This window comes from Aspergillus nidulans, chromosome VIII (genome assembly GCF_000011425.1).
Source record: "Aspergillus nidulans FGSC A4 chromosome VIII".
Classification (NCBI taxonomy): domain Eukaryota; kingdom Fungi; phylum Ascomycota; class Eurotiomycetes; order Eurotiales; family Aspergillaceae; genus Aspergillus; species Aspergillus nidulans.
In genome coordinates, this window is record NC_066264.1 from 4012298 (window position 1) to 4034712 (window position 22415).

Genomic DNA, 22415 nt, shown 5'->3' on the forward strand with positions numbered 1-22415 from the left:
CGGTAAGTTGGCCTGATGGCTTAGGTTTGAATTGGGTAGTGTTCGTCAGATTTGAGAGCTCGCAATTGAGCTGGACGCCAAAGCATAAGCTGGTGCTTTGTTTCGTAGTTGTGAGAATTTGCGACGTTGGATTGTTCTGCTTCTGCACGATGCTACAGATACGAGCAGAGTTAGCGAGTACAAAAGGAGTGTAAGACTGCACGAAAAACGATGTCATTGAGAGATCTACAACCTATCTAGCCTACAGATGATGTAGCCCTCCGTCCATGCACCTCATCGCCACGGGATAGAAAGAGAAGAGGTGTTTGGTAATAGGAAGGCATGAAATCTTTTCTCGGCACGTTATAAAATCCTTCAGCAAGCGCGCATTAGAAATAAGCACGAAGCTGTACACACATATGCCTGGGTTGGGAATAGATCCATCCATCGAACCACCTCGACAGGACGCCGGGGTAGAGCCAAGAAAACACAAAGCGTCACGAAATCGAAATCGAGTCCATTTGGTTTATATGACAACCGAGTTCGTTCGACAAATGTTCTTGGAATGGAACGGGATGGTGGGGTTCATTGCACGTAAAGTAGGAGGAAATCACCAGCTCAAATCGCTTTCATTTTCGTCTTGACTTCTATATTAGATGACCTAAGCGATCTCACGCTTGCCCTCCTTGCGCTCCTTCTGCGCGGTCGTTAGCAGGTGTTCAAGCATTTGACGCAGTTGTTCAGCCTGTGGGTGGTGTAGTCCAACGTACCAAAGCCTTAGCGGTACCGTGAAGGGCGTGTCTGTGGTTGCGACGGAACTTGGGGTCGACACCCTTGAGGGAGGGGTAACGGTTGGTCTTGGGCTTCTTGATACTGTTCGGAAGTGATATTAGCGATGCTTCCGTCTAGGAGTCATGTGCGGTGCTGGCAAAATGAACGTTGTCGGGTCGCATGTGCTGTACGTCGTTCAACAGCTTCACGCAATATCCGCTTTCGCCGATCAAGGTGCATCATAGCCAGGAGGAATAGAATTGTACGCACCCGTTACGGTGAGCCTTCTGGCTGCGGTGGTGCTGAGAGGCGTTCTTTGACTCTAAGAGGAAACAGAAATGTTAGCCACTAATCTCGATCGTTCGGGTGCGCTGCTGGGCCAGTTCCAGAGCAGAGAAAATTCTCGCATAATAAGGGGGCAACATACTGGCCATCTTGACAGTTTCGTCGCGACTGAAAGACGGTTGACGTGAGTTGGCGGGTGAGGTTATCCAGCGACTGAGGAAAAGGCAGAGAGGTCCAAATGAGGTTCGGCTAGGGCTCGGCGGTCAGTTTGTGTGGGATTTCGCTTACCGAGCATGGCTAGCGTCACAAACAACTTCCTCTACGACTCTATGTACGTGTCTATCTACGGCGGCAAACTTGGGAATCATTCTACAGAACATGGAAATCCGAACCTGCTTTATATAATAGTATCCTCGCTGTCTCAAGATAATGCGTCAATTTGTCCTGATGAATGAGGAAAAGCGACCCGACCGGGACCACGTGATTCTACATAGGCGATCTAATAGGCATTTTGGTATCAACATTGGATCCAAAACACCACAACTCTTCAAAGGAGAGCCGAGCGCTCAGGAGAAACTTTCTCGTCGCTCAAGATTGCTTGAATGTCATTTGAGTATTTGTCACTGAGGGGACTGCCCCCATGGGGACATTCGCGGAGGACGGAACAACGAATAAGCCGAAAAACAGAACTGTTGACACGGGTGTCGTTAGCAGCTCCAGTGATGAGTCTGAAAAAGTCGCAATAAGGTGAATTGCAGGCAATAACGGCGGAGTTCAGACGTTGTCAGGCGTAGTCTTAAAGTATTTTGTAGAACTAGTAGGCCGGTGTTTATGTGCTAGTCACGTGATCTGAACGACGCTAGGGAACAACCGGCATCCGAACGTCGACCTTTGCAACTCGCAACTCCAAGTCATAAGTGGGAGACTGTCCATCACCACCTCTTCTAACACCCATTTGCAAGATGATGACCCCTCTTCGCTTCGCCCGCTCTGCCCTCAGGGCCCGTCCCGCTGCTTTCCGCGTGCCTCTTCAGCGCAGAGGCTACGCCGAGGCCGTCAACGACAAGATCAAGCTTTCCCTTGTGCTCCCTCATCAGGTACTACTCGCCCACTGAATTCCTAAGATATGCTTGAGGATTTGAGACTGACACTGGCTCTTAATAGACCATTTTCCGGTCCACCGACGTGTATGTCACTGCACTGCCCCGTAGGGCCAGCACACAGCCGGCCTCGCTCACCCTTCCGCGCCCTTGCTGACGTCTATTTAGCGTCCAGGTCAACATTCCCGCTGAGTCTGGAGAGATGGGTGTTCTTGCCAACCACGTTCCCTCTATTGAGCAGCTGAAGCCCGGTCTCGTCGAGATCGTTGAGGAGGGCGGTGCCAGCAAGAAGTTTTTCCGTACGTCCGACCGACGACACAAATCGCGTCCCGTCTGATATCAATTCAATTCGAGATCACATTTACGACTAGTAATATCGCTGACATACTTCTGCACAGTTTCTGGCGGTTTCGCTGTTGTCCAGCCCGACTCCCAGCTGAGCATCAACGCTGTTGAGGGTTTCCCCCTTGAGGACTTCAGCGCCGAGGTACGTCTTCTCACATATGCGCTTGATTAAGTAGCAATTCTAACGAGGGTTTTCGCCCCCAGAACGTCCGCGCCCAGCTTGCTGAGGCCCAGAAGATCGCCAGCGGTAACGGCAGCGAGCAGGACATTGCCGAGGCCAAGATTGAGATTGAGGTAAGTGGATGATATATAGAGACTTATGCATTGGGCCAACCTCAGCTAACCGGATTATAGGTTCTGGAGAGCCTCCAGGCCGTTCTGAAATAGATATCTGATGTACATATCCACTCGCGCTTCCCACCTTGAACCTGTAGAATTATAACAAAACCTTACGGCTTTCCCGTCACAACGCGGTTCTTTCAATAATACAATAATGCATGTTTATGAACGCCGATTAGAGGGTAGCCTGGCGAGGTAAGCTGGGGGCAGTTGCTTTTATTTCCGGATCTGAGTCGCACCTTCCTCTATGGCATCAATCTCATCTTTCCCCTAAATCAATGCAGTTCTCTCCAGCTCTGGATTCTCCCCGTTTTAACTACTTAATAGTTGACGACCCCAATTAGACAGTTTGTTTCTCTAGGAGTCCAATCTTTGCTGTTTTCGCCGACACACCGGTACGAAACAACCAAGTACACATTCAGCGCAATGGCTGAAGAGTTGCCAACCAACCCCCCAACCTCGTTTTCGCACGAGTTTGGCTTGATGGGTGATGAGAATTACCTTACCGGTTATCTCCTTGAAACCCCTCGGAGGTGGCATGTGAAGACCACACTTTCAGAACGACAGGGACCTACTTCGCCATCTTTAATTCAAAACCGTTCGCGCACGCTTGACCGTTTCAGCGACGGTGACGACTATAAGAGGTTGCTCTTTACATTCCCCATGTTATATTCGGATTCAACATTGGAGAGGGACCCTTTTTTTGACGGTCGCGGGATGCCGTTAAACCCAAATAATACGCCAATATCCCGAAGCGGTTGTCAGTCTGAAACTGGATCTATTGGAAAGGACAAGCAGGATGTACACTCGCCCGCTAAGTATGATAAGCACGTTAATCAATCAAGTGATGCAGTCGCGCACGGTGACGATCCTCTTACGTCTCATTCCAACAGTCGTGAGAAGGTGTCCAAACCGCCCAAACCGCCCAAGCCACCCTTTCTCGCCAACATCAATATTTCGACTCAAGCCGACTTAGAGAACATTGAGCCCTCCCTCCGAGCTGTGCCACAGCAGAGGGCCGATGACAGACGTCCCATGCTAGAGACGCTTTATCGATCATTACCTTCACGCGTTGCCAGTAGGAAGTTTGACCAACCTGTCGAGCCCGCTGTCGCCGAGCTAACGCCAGAAAAGCATCCTGCGCGGCTCAAGCAGTCTTGGAATACTGGCCGTATTGTCCCTGGTCGGTATTTTCCTCGACCGTTCACGCCTCGGGAGCTAGAGGTCCTAGGCATTCCATTAAACAATCCAGGCATGCCATTTCCAGCCCCTATACCGACAATAGACAAGCTTCCTCTCCGCCGGGGTATCATATGTTTTGACTGGAAGCTAGCAGACCAATATCCGAATGATATTGATAGCTTTCCTGCCACAGAGAAGAAACACACTGCCCTCCCCCAAGGGTCTTGGAAAACTTTACGGCGAATCCCACATAAACTTCCCTCGCCCAGGCAGCTCACACAAACTGCCTTGTATTATCTAACCCCGTGGAAACAGTTCACACTTAAGCAAAACCCGAGCTTGCGGATGACAATCACCATTCCGTTTGCTTCAAAAAGCGAAACATTCGCCGTGGAGCAAGACCAAGTCTTAATTCCTGGCCTTGTTGATGGGGCATACGTGCTTCAGTTCAATCTTGTTTTGCCGTTACTTCTTGTTTATCAGACTACGAGACTTACAGCTGCCATCCGCAGATGCATGAGTCTCAGAGTCGCCGCTATTGCAGCTTCCACCGTGCGGGCCATCTTAGTTACCCTAATTCGATGGGTACTTTTTGTATTCCGCGTTGAGGTTACCGTGGAGCTAAGGCAGGTATGAAGAGGTGAAAGTCACTTAGATCTTTCTGAAATGGATAAGGACGGGGTGAGAAAAGGAGTTTGGTCTTGAGGCATGACAATATCAATATTACTGTCTGAGGTTCCTGTATAAGCGATACCAGAGTATGTACAGCTGATTATTTTCAGTATAAGTAATGCGAATCATAGTTCGATCATGAAATTCCATAGTTCCACGAATACACGAAGTGCACGGCATACTAGATATTGGAGAGATGGAAACTAAACATATTCATTCCGTCCTGAAACACTATAGCGTAGTTCAGAAGTTTGACTTAGGGCTCTAAGAAGTCGATGGCCATAGAGTATTCCAACTGAGCATTTCGATTATCGTCAAGACCATATACCAGAGCAAAGCTGGCATCATTCGTCATGATGGGTTAAATCAACATAAGTTCATCAAAAAAGCAGCACTGGGTCATGTCATTATCTCAGTAGATCATCCAGACATATGTGGGTAAGGGGAATAAACAAGGCAAAAGGAAAAGATACATCGCGAATAGAGTAGTTCTATCTATACAGATGCTCAAGGATTGCAACTTCAAGTGAAGGTTAAGCAGCGCAGTGGCTATCATGTGAAGTCGACGCTATGTCCTTGTCGTTCCTGCCTTGCTCGGGCTCTCTCCGCTCGTCTCCGGCGCCGATTAGTGGCGTACTCACTCGCATCGGTCCCCGTATATGTTCCAGGGGATGTGATGCTTCCGTAGGGATTTGTTGAAGGCGCACGGGGCGGGATGTAACTCATGCTCTGGTGTGGGGGGAGGAATGACGAGGCAGGGGGAGGGATGCTGTGCCCTGAAGCTGCAGGGCCGGGGGCGAGGGGCGTTTGAGGCACTGGGGCAGGGGTTGTATTTGCGGTGGCGGCGGCAGCAGCAGCAGCAGCAGCGCGTTCTCGATCCATCTGCTCCTGTTGCTGGCGCTCAAGCTCTTCAACGCGGCGCCAGCGATCGCGGCTACCAGTGCCTTCGTTGCCGGAGAGAGAGCTCACGCTTCCGTTCCGGCGGCGGGAGTTGCGTCTCTCTCGGCGGCGCGCTTCTCGGCCGGCTGCTGCTTCCTCCTCTGTTAACCGTCTGAGTGTGATGTTTCGGCCATCGTCGTGCATCTTCACTTTGATTGATACCGGTGGGGACTCAACGTGACCGTCTCGTTGCCATCCACTGCCGCCAGGGATTGGTAGGTGACCAGATGAGGGACCTGCAGATCCGCCATGGGCGGGGGCAACTGGAGCAATGGGAGGTGGTGGTTGCGATGTCGTAGGCTCCGCCGGCATCATGGCCGAAGGTGGGTCGTAGTGAATTGGTGGTGCTGGAGGTTGTTGGGAGTGAGCATCCCCAACCACTCCAGGAGCAACAGGCGCTGCTGAAAGAGCTGACTCCGGAGGGTATTGGGCGCGGGCAGGTCGTGGTGTAAGGTCTGTGGATATATCGGTAGCGGTTTGGGAAGCTGGCCGTTTGCGTTGAGGGTAATATCCATCTCCAGTATACCGTCGTTTACTGTTCGCTCGGGCTATTTTCTCATTCGCAAGGTCATGCCGCCGCATTTCCTCCACATGTCGCTGTTCGTCATCTTTCCTCTTGCGCCCAGAGAAGAATCCCTTTATAGCTGCAAGTGCGCCTGCTCCGAACAGGGCGTTGCGAGCTGTATGAGATGGGCGCTCTTCATCGCGAGAAAAGTATGAATAATCGTAATAAGAGGAGTTTATGCTCTGTTCTCTGCTAGGAGGCCTGTTCGGAGGGCGATTGATAGGAGCTGGGTAACTTGGCCGAGGTGGGGGACGATCATCGAGGCGGCTCAGACTCTCTTCTGTCATGCTGTCGGTTCGACGGTGGGCAGGCTGGTATCTCCCTGATTCAGTGTCGCTTTCTCTTTCTCGCCTCCTGTCAAAGAGCCTTTTGGCCAGTATAGCACCACCGCCGAGGGCACCTAGCTTGAGAAGCTTCCTTCCCCATCCACCATGGCGTGAAGCTTCGTCCGAGTACTTTTCGTCCATATACGAGGTTTGGGAGCTCTCAGAACCACGGTCTCGGCTGCGCCGCCGAAATAGTGTCGCCAATCCGGCTCCCGCAGCTCCTGCTGCGGCCATTCGTCCAAGACTGCTGCGTCTGTGGTCGTCGTCCGGCCGACGGGATATATAACTATAACGGCTGTCATAGTCTCCGTCCCCAGAGGACCCACCGTCGGAATCATACTTATAAGATAGCACAAAGAACGTCGCTAGAAGAATAAAAGCAGCGACAGCGTAGAGGATAAACAGCACTTTTGGTGAGCCATACAGAGTGAGCCCAAGGGGAATCTGGACAATGCCTAAAATCGCCAGTGCACGACCCATCCAACGATGAAGCTATAGTACGGTTAGGGCTGGCATAACGAGCATGGCGGAATTACTTACCACTAGCTTCAGAGGCACATGGAACCTCTTCTTATTCCGTTCGATCTTATGGACAAGCCAGCCCCAGAAAACTTGAAAAATGACGATAACGTAGATGGCGAGACCGATGCCGTGGTGGGGGTTTGTAAGGCTGCGGTTCGGACCGACAGCAAACCAACCGAGAACGAACACGACTGTGCTCAGAAATAGAGTGAGAACCTGGCACCACACATGGTACCTGAAGGCCTGGTATGGATTTCGAAGCGAGTAATATCGCACAAGTAAGATCGACAAGGGAACCAGCCCCAGAAACACAATTGTCGCGATAACACCATGGGCAACAATCAGGGTATGGTAATGGGGCATATCTCGAAATCTGTTCCCCATCCCTGTAAGACGGTTAGTGAGATAAAGAAAGCTAGTGATTACTGCTGCCACATACCATTGTATCGCATAGTCTCGAAGTTCACACCCATGAGATTGGGCAAAAGGAAGGTGTCGCGGTCCGAGTCCCATGTTCCATCGCCCACATGCAGAGTATTGGAAGAATAGGAGGCCTCCCCAGGAGACGTGAGCCCAGAATTGTCCGACATGGTTGCACTGTGATTTATCGAGCTGGATTCCTTCAGACGATTCAAGGCAGCAGGCGATATTACTGAAGGAGATCTATGGAGACCCCCCGCTTTGTGGAATGCACCATGCGATGATAAACGATAAAGCTAAACGGACAGGATTTGGTCTCTCGATCGAAACGTGGATATCTGCTCGTGATTGTGTAGGTTAATTAAGGAATGTACCGATGTCTGGTATGCGATCGATGCTACCGGTGGAGTAATCAATGGCTGGCCGTTGGATAGTAATAGCTGGTAGTAGAATAATGTCGAGGCGGGGAAGAGGTGGAATGTCGAAATCACCACGCAAAAGAGACACAACTTTCAGCCGCAAAAAAAGACAACAACAACAAATGGCAAGAGAAGTTTCAAAGAGATGAAAGAAGGTCAGCTGCAAAAGCATGCGATCGAGACAGACTGGGTTCAGGCTGCAGAAGTTGAGAGGCTGGGAGCCGACAGTTTGCCATTTGTGGCTTAGCGCAAAATATCATATCCAGGGCAACCATTGCTGAGTCATAATCCACTCTTCTACCGCCTTTTGTTTCGGCAGAATTGCTATCTTATCACTCACAATCACGCGATCCACCATTCCCTTGGCCTTATTTATCCAACTGAGAGGCCCGACCAGGACGCCGGCCTAACCAACCCCTCATGGACTGACGACAAATAGCGCGATGTCTCAACTCGAAGCATTTATCAGGGCTCTCTCGCGGTAGGTGGTGATATAACTTGAGTTGCGAAATTTTTACAGTTGGAGGTTGATAACTAACTGCTGGTATCGATAACGGGCAGCCTTCTTGGATGGATCTAGTAAGTCTCAACAAGCGTTTTTCTTTGAGTCTGATAATGACGTTGTCAAGTACATTCTGTTGGTCTGCATCCTTTTATCCCCAGCCTATTGACAATTACCGCCGAAAAGCGACCACCGGACTGGCTATCGATTTCCCCACGATCAATGTCCTCGGCTTCGTCTGCTATGCCGTCTATACAGGGACATTCTTGTACTCTCCTGTAATTCGTCATCAGTACGCCGCTCGACATCCTTTGGCGCCGGAACCAACTGTGCGGTTTAATGATTTTGCCTTTGCCCTGCATGCCGTCGTCCTGAGCGGGTTGGTCTACTCACAGTTCTGGCCCAGTATCTGGGGCTTCAGAGTATCCCGCTTTCAGAGGGTCAGTAAGCCCATCGCAGGGCTGTTTTGGGGCGCTTTTGTCGCCGTTGCTATGGTTATATGCGTTATCTTAGTCAAGAGTCCAGACGATGGCTACGAACCGTTAAGCTGGGCTTGGATCGACGTCGTAAGTACAGCCCATAGGAACCTAAACATGAGCATACTTTTGAACAGGTCTGACACAGCCGCAGATTTACACTCTTTCGTATGTGAAGCTTGTAATCACGGTTGTCAAGTACGTGCCGCAAGCGTGGGTCAATCATAAGCGAAAATCCACACGTGGCTGGAATATTGTCCAGATTTTGCTCGATTTCACTGGGGGCGTGCTTTCGCTAGCTCAGCTAATTCTCGACTCTGCTTTTCAGGATGACTGGAGTGGTGTCACCGGTAATCCTATCAAGTTCCTCCTGTCGAATGTCAGCATCTTTTTCGATCTGCTTTTCATGGTGCAACATTATATTCTCTACCGAGATGCTGAAAACAAGGACAAGAACAATGGCCCAAGCATGTACAGCCCCTTGTTATCGGGAGGTCTTCCAACAAGTGCATGAGGGGCAAAAAACAAAACTCCATCCAGAGACCACTCTAGATAAGTTTCATGACCAGTGCCGGGCTCGATCCGGCGACCTTATCGGTGTTAACGATACGTGATAACCAACTACACCAACCAGCCATTTTTGGTTAAGGGCCCGTTTTAGCAATGGAAAGATGGCGTGACGGCTGATGAACTTAAGACCCGTATATCTTCAAACTGCATTGTTAGATTTTGGTTGGTTACCTGAAAACAATACGGAGATACAACTGAGAACAAGTGTCAATAACATTCTATCCGTGAACCTGGACCCATGATTCTCACGTAATTCCTGGATTTCTTACGCGTGGAAGTCTCGGCTTATTATGACGAACTGATCCTCCTCTGAGTGGTCTAAGCCATGACTGATAGTATGGTGTAAATCCTCGAATCGAGTGGCATACGCACGGGTACAGCGTATAGCACCCTACCCCTGCTGTATGCCCGGGAGCCAGCAGTTGGGTTGCAACGTGGTGTCTACATGATCCCGAGGTTTCAACAGTTGTTCGTGGCCGATTAGCCGTTCCATGCTGGCGCAGGCGGGAAGTATGGACTCAGCCGCTAACGGCAACCGAAGCACGCACCTAGCCCCAGGGGTGAATAAAGGCAACCTGATTATGAAGCATCGGAAACATTCCGCTGACATACAGCCATCACTACTCAGCAAGCAGCCCAGAGCTTGTTTCTGCTTTTTTCTGGGCCTGATCCAATCGCCAGCAAGGTTGGCGGAGTCGCGTGGGGTCCAAATTTGAGTCAACACGAAAGAGAAGAGAGAACCTCGGATTGGATTTAAGGATATTTTAAGAACCTCGTCCGTTGCCTGTAAGAATGACGATATTGGTTGTTGGATGCTGCGCACGGGACCTCGCAAGCTCAGCCACGTGATCCGTCAAACATGGGACGGAACGGAGGTGTTCTGATCCATGGATACTTCAATGGAGCCTGGAGTGATCGGGCGAAGGCGAGTGTCTTGTGCTGAATATGCAAGTTGAGCTTAAAACGACACCGCTGTTTCCATCGGAAGATGAAAAGGTGGAGGACCGCCAGTCTGGAGGGGTATCCGGGGTGTGCACGAATCGCCGTTGAGGCTCGCGCAAAAGCTGGCGGTAAAGACTCACACTCCCGATCTGCGGTGTGCGTCTGCAGCCTGCGCCGTGGCTGCGAGCATAAGCCACAATCTTACGGCTCGACCAATGGTCAAACGCATGCCAAGTCGGGAGACAGGGTTATTTTGGTGACTGGGAGTTGCTTCTTACCCCAAGTCCCATCGTATCGGCCGTCAAGCACTCTTGCTCGCCTTTCGGACACCCATGACCGGGTTGGCTGGACAAGTCCTGCTGAAGCAAGCTTTTCTTGCAGCTTTGGTACCCTGGCCCTACTCCGACGAAGCGGTAACCCTCGGTGATGCCGTGATTAATTCCAGATTCTTCCGGCGGAGGGGTAGGGATGTCAGCCCTACCAGGCCTCGAGCAAACCACCACGCGGCCACTGCACGACTCAGCGAATGAGCCGCGTTCATCGGGGGCCCCCCTTTCCTGACTAGTATGATTATGAAGAATGATCGAGTCTTCGCTCATACTACGTAAACGTATTATTTCAGCTAAAGGTACGGTCATAGATCGGCATTCCAGCTGAGACAGAGTGACATTCGCACTGTAACCAACCCATCTGGTGTCATAAACAAGCAAGTTGGGATATGTATCCGGGGTCTCGTTCAGCTTCCTTGGTTGGTTGTCAGCCAGAAACATTGATCGTGCATAGCCACGTCTGACTTGGGTTCCGTCCTCGCTCTATGCCCGCTGCTAATATTAAAACGCCGGCTTGGGGATTAAGCCAACGTTCAAACATTGCATTACACTGCACTACACCAACTTTTGATATATCATTACCACGTAACTTCGCTCCGCATCGAAGGATTATATAGTCATGTTGGTGGCAACAAGTCTTTCTGACGGCTTTCACGGAACTCTACACCACCGCGAACAGTACTTTATTGGAACGCAGAGAAAGACATGGAATATGGCAGACAGCAGATCTGTACGTCGCAAAACACATTATAATCTAGTCTCTATCAAACTAACAATTTCCAGAGGAGACACCGTGACTCTGAGCCCTACAAAACCACAATGGACGAACCCCTCATTGTCGCGCCTGACAATTCTATCCTCTACGCCTCAGCAGCGTCATTCTGCCCAATGCCAAACAATCCCGTCCGTGTGCCGGATGAGTACTTCTACGGCGCCAGCAGTCAGCTCGACCCAATGGGCTCCTGCTACTCAGCACCCCAACCTCAACCTCAAACCTACGTCAACCAAACCCAATACTATCCCACTACAACTTTGAGCCAAACCCCCAGTAGCAGCAACACACAATGGCTTCACCCCTCACAAGCCGCCTCACACCATCAACACCAGTCTTATCAGGACGCCATCCCGTCCCCAGACCTTGATCCAGACTTCGACTTCGACCTTGATCTCGACCAAGGTTCCTTCTCTTCCCCTTCCCCTTCTTACCATCACATCCACTACCAAACTAGTCGATCCGACCCTTCCAACAACCCTGATAACCAGAGCCACGCCCAGTGCCCGTCCCGCACCCCCTCCACAACCTCCGCTTCATCAACACACAACAATACCAACAGCAAAGACCTTTCTCTCTATGGCATTCCCTCCCCAACTCACCCCGGGGCCTGGCGTTGCGCTTACCCATCCTGTTCTTCGCCCTCGTTGTTCCGACGGGGTTGCGATCTCCGTAAGCACTACAACCGGCACCGCAAACATCTCTTCTGCCGACACGACGGATGTCCGCAGTCGAATCCACAGACACCAGGGGCCGGATTCAGCTCTAAGAAGGACCGTGATCGTCATGAGGCTAAACACAACCCGGAAATTGTGTGTGAGTGGGCTGCTGAGGGCTGCACAAGGGTGTTTTCCAGAGTGGATAATATGAAGGATCATGTTCGGAGAATCCATAAAGGGGTTTGAGTTGTATTTTTTTTTTTCCTGGATTGAGGGTGGTGTTCTGCCTGAGGAGCTGGCTCTGATCGGATGTTGTCAGACACCTACCCTACCTCCTTGTCTCCATATCCATCTATTTATCCTCGAATGATGGAGAGATGAAGACGAGTGTACTTTTTTGTTCTGGAAGGAAAACTGGATAGAGCGGCGCAGGAGACGGTCCTTCTGCTTGCGTTTCATGGTGCAGTTCGGCTTTCAATTTATGGCTGTTTATTTTTGGGAGATGAGCGTGTAATTTGTTGAAAATATAGTTAAATACTCATGATAGTCATAGTTACAGGCCTGGCTAGCTGGCTGCGTTTTCTTCAAGTCAAGCAAAGTCATTTTTCTTTTCCCTTTCTTTTCAATCTCCTTTCTTCCACAACGCCATCAAACCAGCCCAGCCCAGCCCATAACCTCGAACTAAGATGATACTCAAAACTCAAATTCAGGCCCTAGACGCCGGTCCCGGAATGAATAGACGAGGACCCCGTAATATGCAGACAACTTGCAACGCTGAAAATACCATGCAAAGGAGACGAGAAAAGCGAGAACAAAACGAACGAGGAGAGATCAGAAAGATCAAATCAAGTACGCCGAAACCGAAACCAGGTAACACTCCACGCTCCGTCTTTGCTCCCCGTTACGGCCGAGGGGAGCAAAGTGAATGCAAGAACGAATGACCGAGCAAAGCACAAATGTTCTAGAATTAACATCTGGTATCGCATCGCTAGTCGAAACAAAGCTAGAAGCGAAGTCGAGTCGAGGAAATAAAGCAGGATATCGTAATGCATGTGCTTTGAACCACTCAGAGAATGGCCGCGTTATTCTCCAGAGAATGCCGGAGAAAGCCGTCTCCTAACGGAACAGAGCAGAATAGAACAGCGCTGTGATGGAGCAGGCATCATTTAAGGGTGGATGTTATTGGGGATTCATTCGACGCCGTCGCCCTCGGCCGCTACCTTCGGGTCGCTGGGAGAGGACGTGTCGAAGAGCTGGATCGTCTTTGTTTTTATCCATGTGATGGACTCTCACATGCCTTTGGCTGTTAGCTGGCCGTTTACAATCCGGATATAAGGAGGGCTTACCGCTGGAGATTATCAGGTCGCGGATACTTGTGCTGCTGATCTGGACAGAACGGGCAGACGTATCCGGGAGAATTGTGAACGAGCCCATGCCGAATCATTTCATTTTTGCGCTTAAACCCCTTCCCTCCAGGGCCACGTGAACAGCCTTCAATTGGACAGAAGTGAGGCCGATCTTGTGAGTGAACATTCGCATGCGAACTACCACTGTCAGTATGGAGCACTGCTAGTATCGAATCCGGGACTTACTTCAACAGGTATTGCGTTTGGAAAGGAGGCGCTGTGCATCCTGGATGTGAGCATTTGAATGTACCCGTTGGGGCGGCTGTACTGCCTTGTGAAGAAGGCGCAAACCCCACCGGCTCACAAGCCCCTGTCGGGGCACGTTCTATCGGCGTCGGATAACTCGATGCAGGGCTTCTGTTGGAGGCTGTGGATGGTGGGTCGTATGGGTAAGCTGCCTTGACATTACGCCAATAAGGTTGCTGCGAAGCCGGCGATGAGGCGGTGGATATGGCTTGCGTGCTCGCAGGTGATAGATGCGAGTAAGGGGTGGGCGGTATTTTTGATTGCGCCAATGAAGCTGCTGAGTGATATTGTTCCCGAGGATTGGTATCAACCCTGGTCAAAGGAGGGGACACGGCGGTGACGGGAGGAAGGGAGTATGGCGTGCCCACAGGACGTGGAGAAGGCCCGTTCGGCGGCGGCAGGACAGGCCCAAGTTCATTGAGCTGACTGAGCTTTGTTTGTATTGGAGGTAACCTCAAGCCAGAAGTGTCGGCCGTTTGAGCTGCTGGCGGATTACGAAACGCCGCGAGCGAGTCTCGGCTTTCTGGAGCGCTGATATGGAACTTGCTGAGCGGCGAGGGAGACGGGCCCAGTATGGGCTGGGCCTTGGGCCCAGCCGAACCATTGACTAGGGCTGACAACGGAGGGAGCACCACGTTTCCATTTTCCTTCTCTTCAAGAGGCTCTCTAGATGGCGGTTGCTGTGTTTTGGCCTCTTTCAGAAGCGCTTCTTCTGCAATCCCTTTCAAGTCGGCCTTGAATTCAAGTTCGATGGGCTTGGGCTCGGGGGCACTCTTGAAAGAGTTGACCGGTCTGGCTTGATTCAATTTTCTGTTGGAGTGACGGTCGACCGAAGAAGGGTCTAGAAGTGGGTTCTCTATTTCATACCTCCAGAGATCCGGGAAGTGGGCGGCGAAATTATTTCGGAGGAGCGCAGCATTGGCAGCGGCGGCTCCAATCTGGAGACTCAGCTGCTTGGATTTATGGGAACCCTTGTCCGCACCCTTGACACTGCTCTCGGGCGACAGGCCCTGATGAGCAAAAGGAGGAGGCGTCGGCGGCCTGGGCGCGAGGATGGGTTTGACCTCCTCGAGTCCAAGGAGAGGACTCGTGATCCATTGCATTCAGTCATCATGGAGGCGGTTTTTGGCGCCATCAGGAGCACCGGTCTGGATCTAAGCGGTGGACGTGGTTTAGTTGGCCCTCTTGGGCATTTGCTTATGTCTCTGGCCGATCCTAATGGACACTCCAAAACAGCGGCCCCGATCTTAAGACAATAGGGGCTTGCACTTAGACCATTAAACAGTATACTAGGCCGAGTGTTATCTATGGGTGGTGTTAGTACAGTGGGAGATTACAAAGCGCAGTACATCATAACGATAAAAAAGTGCAAGAGCGGCTTTGGATCAAGAGCTCAAGAGCTGATCAAGAGTTACAGGGCCAGGCAGGGGCAGAAACAGGTTGGAGAATTCATCAGTGGAGCGACCGCCGATAGACTCGATACACAGTGTTGGAGAAGGGTAGTGGTGGTAGTGGTGGTGGTGGTGAAAGCGGAGGCGAAATAAGCTCACCTGGGTTCCAGGAACGGATGAGGCTCAATCGGAGTCGAATCGCGCACCGCTTGAGGCTCAAGAGACAAGGCGGGCGAGCGATATAAGAAGCCACTCCCCTCTTTTCACCGTCTCAAAAATGACAAGAGAAAAAAAAAAGCCCCGTCTAGAATGCAAGGTGATCTGTTCTTCAAGAAATGGGATGACGCCAGCGTCGATCGCAGGTGAGTCGGGATAATTCTGGCTGGGAAGCGCCGGGAGAATGGAAGAGGCTCGAAGGGCCCGGAGGCGGCAGAGAAACGGGCTATGACCTCACAAGGCGGGAAGAAGATAGGCAAAGAATACGAGGGAGCGAGCCGCGAAAAGAAAGAACAAGAGAAGAGAAGAGAAGCAGGAGCGGCACGATGGATGAAATTGAGAGAGAAGAATGAGCGGGCGAGCGACGGGGATGTAACGTACGGCAGTTCCTGTTCGACCGCTTGGCAAAGGTGGACACAGGCTCACTGCAGAGTGGTGCAGACTTCAGAGCCTCTGAGCGGTCAGGCTGATGGGCATGGGGTGAAGAAATGACGATGATCGATGGACGGCGATGCCAGAGAATAATTAAAGCAGAAGCGCCGCAGGGTGGAGCAGGTGGCTGTTCCGTGAATCCGCAGACCCCGAGCTCGAAGCGATTCGACGGCTACGTAGTCTAGTCAGTGAGTCGGCCGGAGCTCTCTAGGCTAATTTCTGAGCCCAGTCTTGAATCCAACTGATGCACTGATCCAACGATCCAACGATCCAACTGATCCACGGGCGTGTCCAAAGTGCAAAGTGCAGAGCGCTGGTGTGCAAGAGCCAGTGCAGTACCGGTGCAGTACCAGTGCCAGTACCAGTGCCAGGGCGGTCCAGGACAAGCGGCCTCAGACGCGGCCATATACGTGGAAAAAAGCAAGCAGGCTGCGAAAATGAGGAGCGAGGAGGGGGCGCTGACTGCAGCGCGCCACCGGCCAGTCAGGCAAACATAAATAGTGGCAGGCCCGTTAGAAGTGCGAGAGTCGACGAGACCAACGAGACAACGAGACCAACGAGACAACGAGACCAACGAGATCAAGGTGGGGTGAAGCAAGCTCACTGGCGACTAAATCCGAGAAAAGGACCGATCAGACTCACGAGAGGCCAGAGAAGCCCACGAGAGGCTAGTGGATAGAAAAGGGGCTTAAAAGGGTTTGACGCAGGCGTAGGAGTGCAGCAGCAGGGCCGGCTCACGGCTGCTAGACTAGGGGACGGCGGCTGCCGTGGGTGAGAATTAATACGTGGTAATAATAATAATAAAATAATAATACCAATAATAAGGCCTAATAATGTCTCTGGAAAGAAGCCCACTCTTAGCTCTGTGAGTTGAGTGAATTTAGTTAGCCCAGTCCCAGTTAATGCCACGGCCCCCCTGCACGAGCAGCACGCTAGCCTCGCTCGAGGCTAGAGCCAGCTGACGGCCCACTCACACGATGAGGCTCTGCCCTTTGCGCGGCCTTGCGCCTGATTGGATGCCGCTGACAAGGAGGCTGAACGCTGCTCCTCTTTCTGCAGAGAACCACCGTGGAACTTGCCTCCTGGTCGCTAGTCTCGACTGCGACTAGCACAGGACTAACACAGTACCGACGACCGACCGTCATCGGTACACTCACCCACCACCATGTAAACTGGAAACTGTCGTGAGACGATTCGTGGGCTCGCAGCCAGGATTTCGTATTCGTTCCTTCGTGCGGCCACTTCTCCAACTTTTTGCTGTCATTTCTGCTGGGATTCTGCTGGAATTTCGGCTGGGATTTCTGCTGGGATTTTTGGCTGGCGATTTTTTTCCTTTTTGGGGGGGTCTGCAGTGCGCTGTCAGCAGTTGGTACCTAAGGCTGCAATGCGGCCGTGGCCGCTGACCGCCACGGAGCCGAATCCACCCCAAGCCTGGTTGAGGGGAAAAAGAAAACCACGCGAATAACAAAAGAAAGCGGCTAAGGAAAATCAGGAAATCTACTGCACCAGCCGGCGGGACTCCAGATACGGCTGCTCCGGGTACAACCTGGCATGGTCTGACTGTAACTCTGTCATTCGCAAGACCGCAACTTTATCAGCCACTGCGTTCTATCTTCTTCAGTCTTATAGGCTCGTCTTACTGTCTTTGGTTTATCTTGAAGGCAGTCTTCAGTCAGTCTTTCAGTCTTTAGTTTGTGAACCTTTCAGTCTTCAATCTTTTTGTTGTACTGTTCTATGGTCTCGTCGAGACTGGTCAACACGGTCCGAACGTGAATCCTCCCGAGTCGGAGTCAGTCAGCAGGATGGGCAATTCTTGGCACGCACTGGTTGGATACAAACTGTCACTCTGCAGAATGATCGGCCACGTTTCCCTGTCTTTCCCCTCTCCACGGGCCACTTTTCTCCTCCCCCTCTGCAACAGAGCCGCTGTATCAGCCTGGCCACCCACTCAATCCAAGACGCTCAGGCGCTTGATAAAACAGGATGCCACGGATCCCCTTCATCTCTGCGGAAAAGAAAATGGTCAGGCTCGCGAGGCCTGCAACTGACAATCAGAACCAGCACAAGCACAAGCACAACAAGAACAACAAGCGCAACAAGCACACAATCAAAAAAGTCACCGGAACGTAAACGTCACAAAAATGCCGCTGACTACGAGGATCAAGCTGAGCCGTCTTGTCTGACAGGGAAACGAGTTGTTTCTAGCGCCTCCTTCGAGCCAGAACTAACCACAAGCAGCACGTGTACCAGCCAAAGCACATTTTTCCCTGCCTTCTGGAACTGGTCCGTCTGGAGCCGTGAAAAACCACCCTAGCTACGTCGCTAGCTCCTCCGATTAACGAGCCGCTCCGCAGTGCCTCAGTCTCAGACAAATCATGCATTTGATTGTCATCGCATCACGTCGGTCATTGCTCGTTCAACGCTAACATTGTCTCACTTGGGCTGCTGGGCTGGTCCTCGTTGTCGGGTGCTCCAAATGTCAGCAATTCACATCACTCCTGCATCGCAATTCCAACCGATCTTCCCCAAGCCGAACCATGCAGTTAGCAGTTAGGAGGCGGCATTCTGTGCGTGGATATATCGGTACCCTCCTTCTGGCGGTCTCTAAAGTCTCTAAGCTAGACGGGCCTGTAAGTGTTTCGATTATCGTCCAACTCATTGGCCGATACACAGAGGCTCCCTGTCAGTCAGAAGGTATATTACTTCCGGAGTATACTCAAAAGGCGGGTCAAGACGGGCGGATCAGCAATCGTCTGCGCAACACGACGCAACGCAACGCAACACAAGCTATGGAACGAAAATTAGGAAAAAGAAAATAAAAAAAAAAAAAGAAAGAAAAAGAAAAAGAAAGAAAACGAAAAAGAAAAGAAAGAACGGCAAAAAAAGCACCGAATGAGCCGCACCCAATTAGTTCTGTTTCGGTCGTAGCCTCGTTCAACGGTAATTGCTAGAACCCGCCGCGCCTCACGACTCACCCATGTCAATCCCATGCTTGCTGACAACTCGCAGACCCATATACAGTTACAGTAGTGCAAGATGCGCTGGTTACGCCTCACTGGCCCGGTTGTTCCCCTCTTGGCGCTTCTCATACGAAGCCCAGTCCAGTTCAAGCCCAGTCCAGCTTAGGATCACTGATCGATATTTGATGGCTGCAGCTATCATCACACTCACACTCGCCATGATATCCTCCAGACAGGGTAGGTAAGGCAAGGCAGGCAGCCCTTGTCTCCGGCGCCGCCCGTCACCACAACCTCACCTCACCTCACTCGTCATTGACCCCCAATGACGGTTTGATCCGAGATCGCTCGGGAGTCGGGCGTACCCGTATCCCCCACTCCTCCATCCTTGTTCTTTGGTCTCTTCTACTGCATGCAAACTAGCCTCTGTAAGCCGACGTAGAATTAGTACGGCAGATTCCTCCAGTATCTAAACTTTCCTAGACTCGAGTCGACGGCATGCATCGCTTCGGAAGTTCGGTGTCTGAACCCCGCTGCAGGGTGGACATTGGACAGTAGTGCTGAGCCAGATGGCAGCGGCTGGCTTACAAACAAAGAAGAGATCCATCGCGTTCCGTTCGAATATGGAGTCCTACCTTCGGCAGGTGAAGGGCGGGGTAGGTAAGGAGTGAGCGAGAGATGAGTGGTAAGACTCGACATGAACTTGGAACGCCTTACGATGGGGTGCTCATATCATATGACGAGGTCTGAGTCGAACGCTGAGATGTATGCTAGACTACTCCGAGTTATATATACAAAATGGAAAAATGAAGACACCGTGCACCCTCCCAGCTCGTAGACCGTCGCTTCCATGGATGTGGTGCCGGGCTTATGCCCATGGCTTGAGCTGCGTTCGCAAACCACCCCATCCGTGGCTGCACCACTAGTGTGCCGTGCAATCGCTCTCCAGAGCCTAGGTGGTCTGGGCACTCCACAAGGTTTCTTTGTATGTAAATCTAAGTTGGGTAAGGATCCTGGCGGACAGTGGGCGGCGAGGTCGAATGTTCGAGATTGAAGGAGCGCACTACAATTTGCCCTTCTGGCGCAGCCCGTTCTGTACCCTCTGCACCCGCTCCCACGCCTTCAGAGCAAAAGGCACCGTCTTCTGACCGTACTCTGCCGCCCGCGCACTACTAGCCTGTCTCAACGCATATCGAGCCTTGATACCCTGCATGATAACTGAGCTCCTCCATGAGAAGAACGCATCCCCCCAAGCGATCTCAGGCGTCGGATCCCACCCCGCATACTCGCTGTACCATGCTAAACAGTCCTCGCGCGTAGGCAGACCAGGCACAGCGCCCGGCCTGAAGTGTTCCAACTTATACTCCGTGCCCTCTAAGAAGTAAGGGCTGGTAAGGTTACAAAAGTCCGAGAGCGGGTGGCCGACGGTTGCCATTTCCCAATCCAGAATTCCGATGACGCGTGGCTCGGTCTTGTGGAAAACGAGGTTGTCGATCTTGTAGTCACCGTGGACGAGGGTGCCGCGGTCTTTGGGCTGCGCGGATTTGTCCTGGAAGAAGCGCACCATTTCCATGAAGTGCGGAAGATCCCCGACCGGTTCTTTGGTTTCGACGTCCACGGCTTGCGCCTGTGCCTTGGAGACAGTCGTGAATGTGGCAATCTGGCGGTCATAGAAGCCGCTTGGTTTGCCAAAGGTCTCGAGTCCCACGGATTTGGGGACGACGCGGTGGAATTTGGCAAGGGTGCGAACGGCGTCTTTCCATCTGCGATGAGTTAGCTGCGAATACCTATGCGGGCCACTTTCCCGTACAATTCAGTTCGTTCCTCCGCTGTGACATCTGGGAAAGTCGGGTCTGTGAATATCCGCCCATCCAGGAACTCCATGATGTAGAAGGCGGTCCCAATTACACTGCTGTCCTCGCAGAGACAGTACGCCTTGGGAACGGGTACGTCCGTCTGCTCCAGTGCATGAATGATCTTGTATTCCCGTTCCACTTTATGCGCCGTCTTGGACAGAAGCTTTCCTGGCGGCTTCTTGCGCATGACGAATTTCTGCCCATCGGCGGCAATGAGTTGGTACGTCGGGTTCGACTGACCGAAGCCGAACTGCAAGTGACAGAGATCAGCGCTATCCTTCTTCAATCTGGGACACAAGCCCCTGTTGATGGCATACCTGCTTCACCTCCAAGGGTGTCTTGATGATCGGTACATGCTGGTCGATATAGCGCTCCAGCGCGGGAATATCGATCTGCTGTCGGATGGCCCCTGCCATGATATGATGTAACCGTGTGCGGTGAAGATACAGTAGGCTCAAAATCAGTCCTCTCACAGTACGGAGAGAGGAATTGTTATTAGAAACAAGTCCATAGTCGTGTCAAGGCAATAGGAGGGCGCTCGGTGAGAATGCGTCCCCAGCATACCCCCGGACCGAGGCTCAGCTGGACACAATAATTGGTTCCTGCGGGGTCGGCTAAGTAGTACGTTAACCCGAGGCTGCCATCTACGCAGCTGAGTAAGCCAGGTCCGCTTACAGTTGCAAACTTCGACAAACACGCGCAAGCCACTCTACGCGTGTTGTGTGGCTCACAGCCAGACGCGTCCCAGCATGAAGTATACTCGACTGGAGACATGAGATCCATCAGTCGCTTGCATTTCTGCTGCAGACCATACACCGCACTTTCTCTCTCTTACCTTTCTCCATCCTCCTCTCCCATTCTTTTTGGTCAACACCAACATCACTTCCAATTCCGATCCAAGTCCCAATTCTCCCAGATCATGACCAAGGAGGCCACACCACCACCCCGAGAAACAACCACCACATCAACGACCCACGAACCACCCTCCCTCCCTGCCTCCCCTCTAGCTAAACGCCCAAAACCCTCAGACACAACCGGTACATCAGCGTCCGCAATCAAGATGGTCTCTACAGACAGCACTGCTCCCGTTGCCACAGCCCCCACAGCATCAACACCCACCCCCGCCCTTCTCGTGAAAAAGCTCACAGACACTGCCCGCGCCCCAACCCGCGGCTCTGCATTCGCGGCTGGCTACGATCTCTATGCTGCAAAGGAGACCATCATCCCAGCGAAGGGGAAGGGCCTAGTTGATACGGGGTTGGCAGTCGCTGTTCCCGAGGGGACTTGTATGTTTACCCAATTTCCGCTCTTTCCCTTTGCTGTCCGCTCGACGTTTAGCTAATTGACGAGCTTATAGATGGCCGTGTTGCTCCCCGAAGTGGTCTCGCCTCCAAGCACTTTATCGATGTTGGTGCGGGGGTTATCGATGCGGATTACAGGGGTGAAGTGAAGGTGTTGTTGTTCAACTTTTCCGATGTGGACTTTACGATTAAGGAGGGCGACCGCGTTGCGCAGCTTGTTTTGGAGAGGGTATGACACTATCTGGCTAGATTGATGGCTGGACGCTAACGTACTTGTAGATTTATACCCCCGAGGTTGCGGTTGTTGAGGAGTTGGCGGAAAGTGTGAGAGGAGCTGGTGGTTTTGGAAGTACCGGCACTAACTAATTGTGAATATGGTTGGGTTTTACGAACGAACGACGCTCTAGATGGATACGATCGCATTGTCTAGACCGAGATAGAATCATCTAATAATGATCATACAATACTCTCTAGTAATGATAGGTACAGATACGGT

At 51.8% G+C, this 22415-nt stretch overlaps 9 protein-coding genes across 9 annotated transcripts, besides 1 other annotated feature; 5 read left to right on the forward strand and 4 right to left on the reverse strand.

Annotated features, from left to right (window-relative positions):
- Positions 1-22415: part of a sequence feature (contig 1.5 561..450355(-1)) that runs on past both edges of the window.
- On the reverse strand, positions 312-1283 carry ANIA_00278 (60S ribosomal protein eL29). Its single transcript, XM_050611000.1, has 4 exons — positions 1178-1283; positions 1021-1072; positions 750-852; positions 312-676 (listed from the first exon to the last, which is right to left on the reverse strand). Exons 1-4 carry the CDS (start codon positions 1182-1184, stop codon positions 641-643), a joined length of 198 nt encoding a protein of 65 aa, XP_050469274.1. The 5' UTR covers positions 1185-1283; the 3' UTR covers positions 312-640.
- ANIA_10032 (F1F0 ATP synthase subunit delta) lies at positions 1959-2945 on the forward strand. The gene is made up of 6 exons (XM_050611001.1): positions 1959-2132; positions 2200-2222; positions 2304-2434; positions 2534-2622; positions 2685-2774; positions 2835-2945. Exons 1-6 carry the CDS (start codon positions 1998-2000, stop codon positions 2865-2867), a joined length of 501 nt encoding a protein of 166 aa, XP_050469275.1. The 5' UTR covers positions 1959-1997; the 3' UTR covers positions 2868-2945.
- Positions 3246-4858, forward strand: ANIA_10047 (uncharacterized protein; the record flags this gene model as incomplete). Its single annotated transcript, XM_050611002.1, has 2 exons — positions 3246-4631; positions 4826-4858. The coding sequence occupies 2 exons, from the start codon at positions 3246-3248 to the stop codon at positions 4856-4858; spliced, it is 1419 nt and encodes a 472-aa protein (XP_050469276.1).
- ANIA_00276 (uncharacterized protein) lies at positions 5226-7615 on the reverse strand (the record flags this gene model as incomplete). Its single annotated transcript, XM_652788.1, has 3 exons — positions 5226-6995; positions 7044-7411; positions 7465-7615. The coding sequence occupies 3 exons, from the start codon at positions 7613-7615 to the stop codon at positions 5226-5228; spliced, it is 2289 nt and encodes a 762-aa protein (XP_657880.1).
- Positions 8308-9356, forward strand: ANIA_00275 (putative L-cystine transporter; the record flags this gene model as incomplete). Its single annotated transcript, XM_652787.1, has 4 exons — positions 8308-8345; positions 8426-8443; positions 8494-8932; positions 8997-9356. The coding sequence occupies 4 exons, from the start codon at positions 8308-8310 to the stop codon at positions 9354-9356; spliced, it is 855 nt and encodes a 284-aa protein (XP_657879.1).
- ANIA_00274 (putative C2H2 transcription factor) lies at positions 11303-13055 on the forward strand (the record flags this gene model as incomplete). Its single annotated transcript, XM_652786.1, has 3 exons — positions 11303-11413; positions 11467-12267; positions 12825-13055. 3 exons carry the CDS (start codon positions 11303-11305, stop codon positions 13053-13055), a joined length of 1143 nt encoding a protein of 380 aa, XP_657878.1.
- On the reverse strand, positions 12620-14934 carry ANIA_00273 (protein rsrA). Its single transcript, XM_050611003.1, has 3 exons — positions 13707-14934; positions 13461-13658; positions 12620-13411 (listed from the first exon to the last, which is right to left on the reverse strand). The coding sequence occupies exons 1-3, from the start codon at positions 14867-14869 to the stop codon at positions 13294-13296; spliced, it is 1479 nt and encodes a 492-aa protein (XP_050469277.1). The 5' UTR covers positions 14870-14934; the 3' UTR covers positions 12620-13293.
- ANIA_00272 (phosphotransferase family protein) lies at positions 19545-21058 on the reverse strand. Its single transcript, XM_652784.2, has 3 exons — positions 20936-21058; positions 20573-20868; positions 19545-20525 (listed from the first exon to the last, which is right to left on the reverse strand). Exons 1-3 carry the CDS (start codon positions 21032-21034, stop codon positions 19826-19828), a joined length of 1095 nt encoding a protein of 364 aa, XP_657876.1. The 5' UTR covers positions 21035-21058; the 3' UTR covers positions 19545-19825.
- ANIA_00271 (bifunctional dITP/dUTP diphosphatase) lies at positions 21435-22364 on the forward strand. Its single transcript, XM_652783.2, has 3 exons — positions 21435-21904; positions 21976-22148; positions 22199-22364. The coding sequence occupies exons 1-3, from the start codon at positions 21538-21540 to the stop codon at positions 22283-22285; spliced, it is 627 nt and encodes a 208-aa protein (XP_657875.1). The 5' UTR covers positions 21435-21537; the 3' UTR covers positions 22286-22364.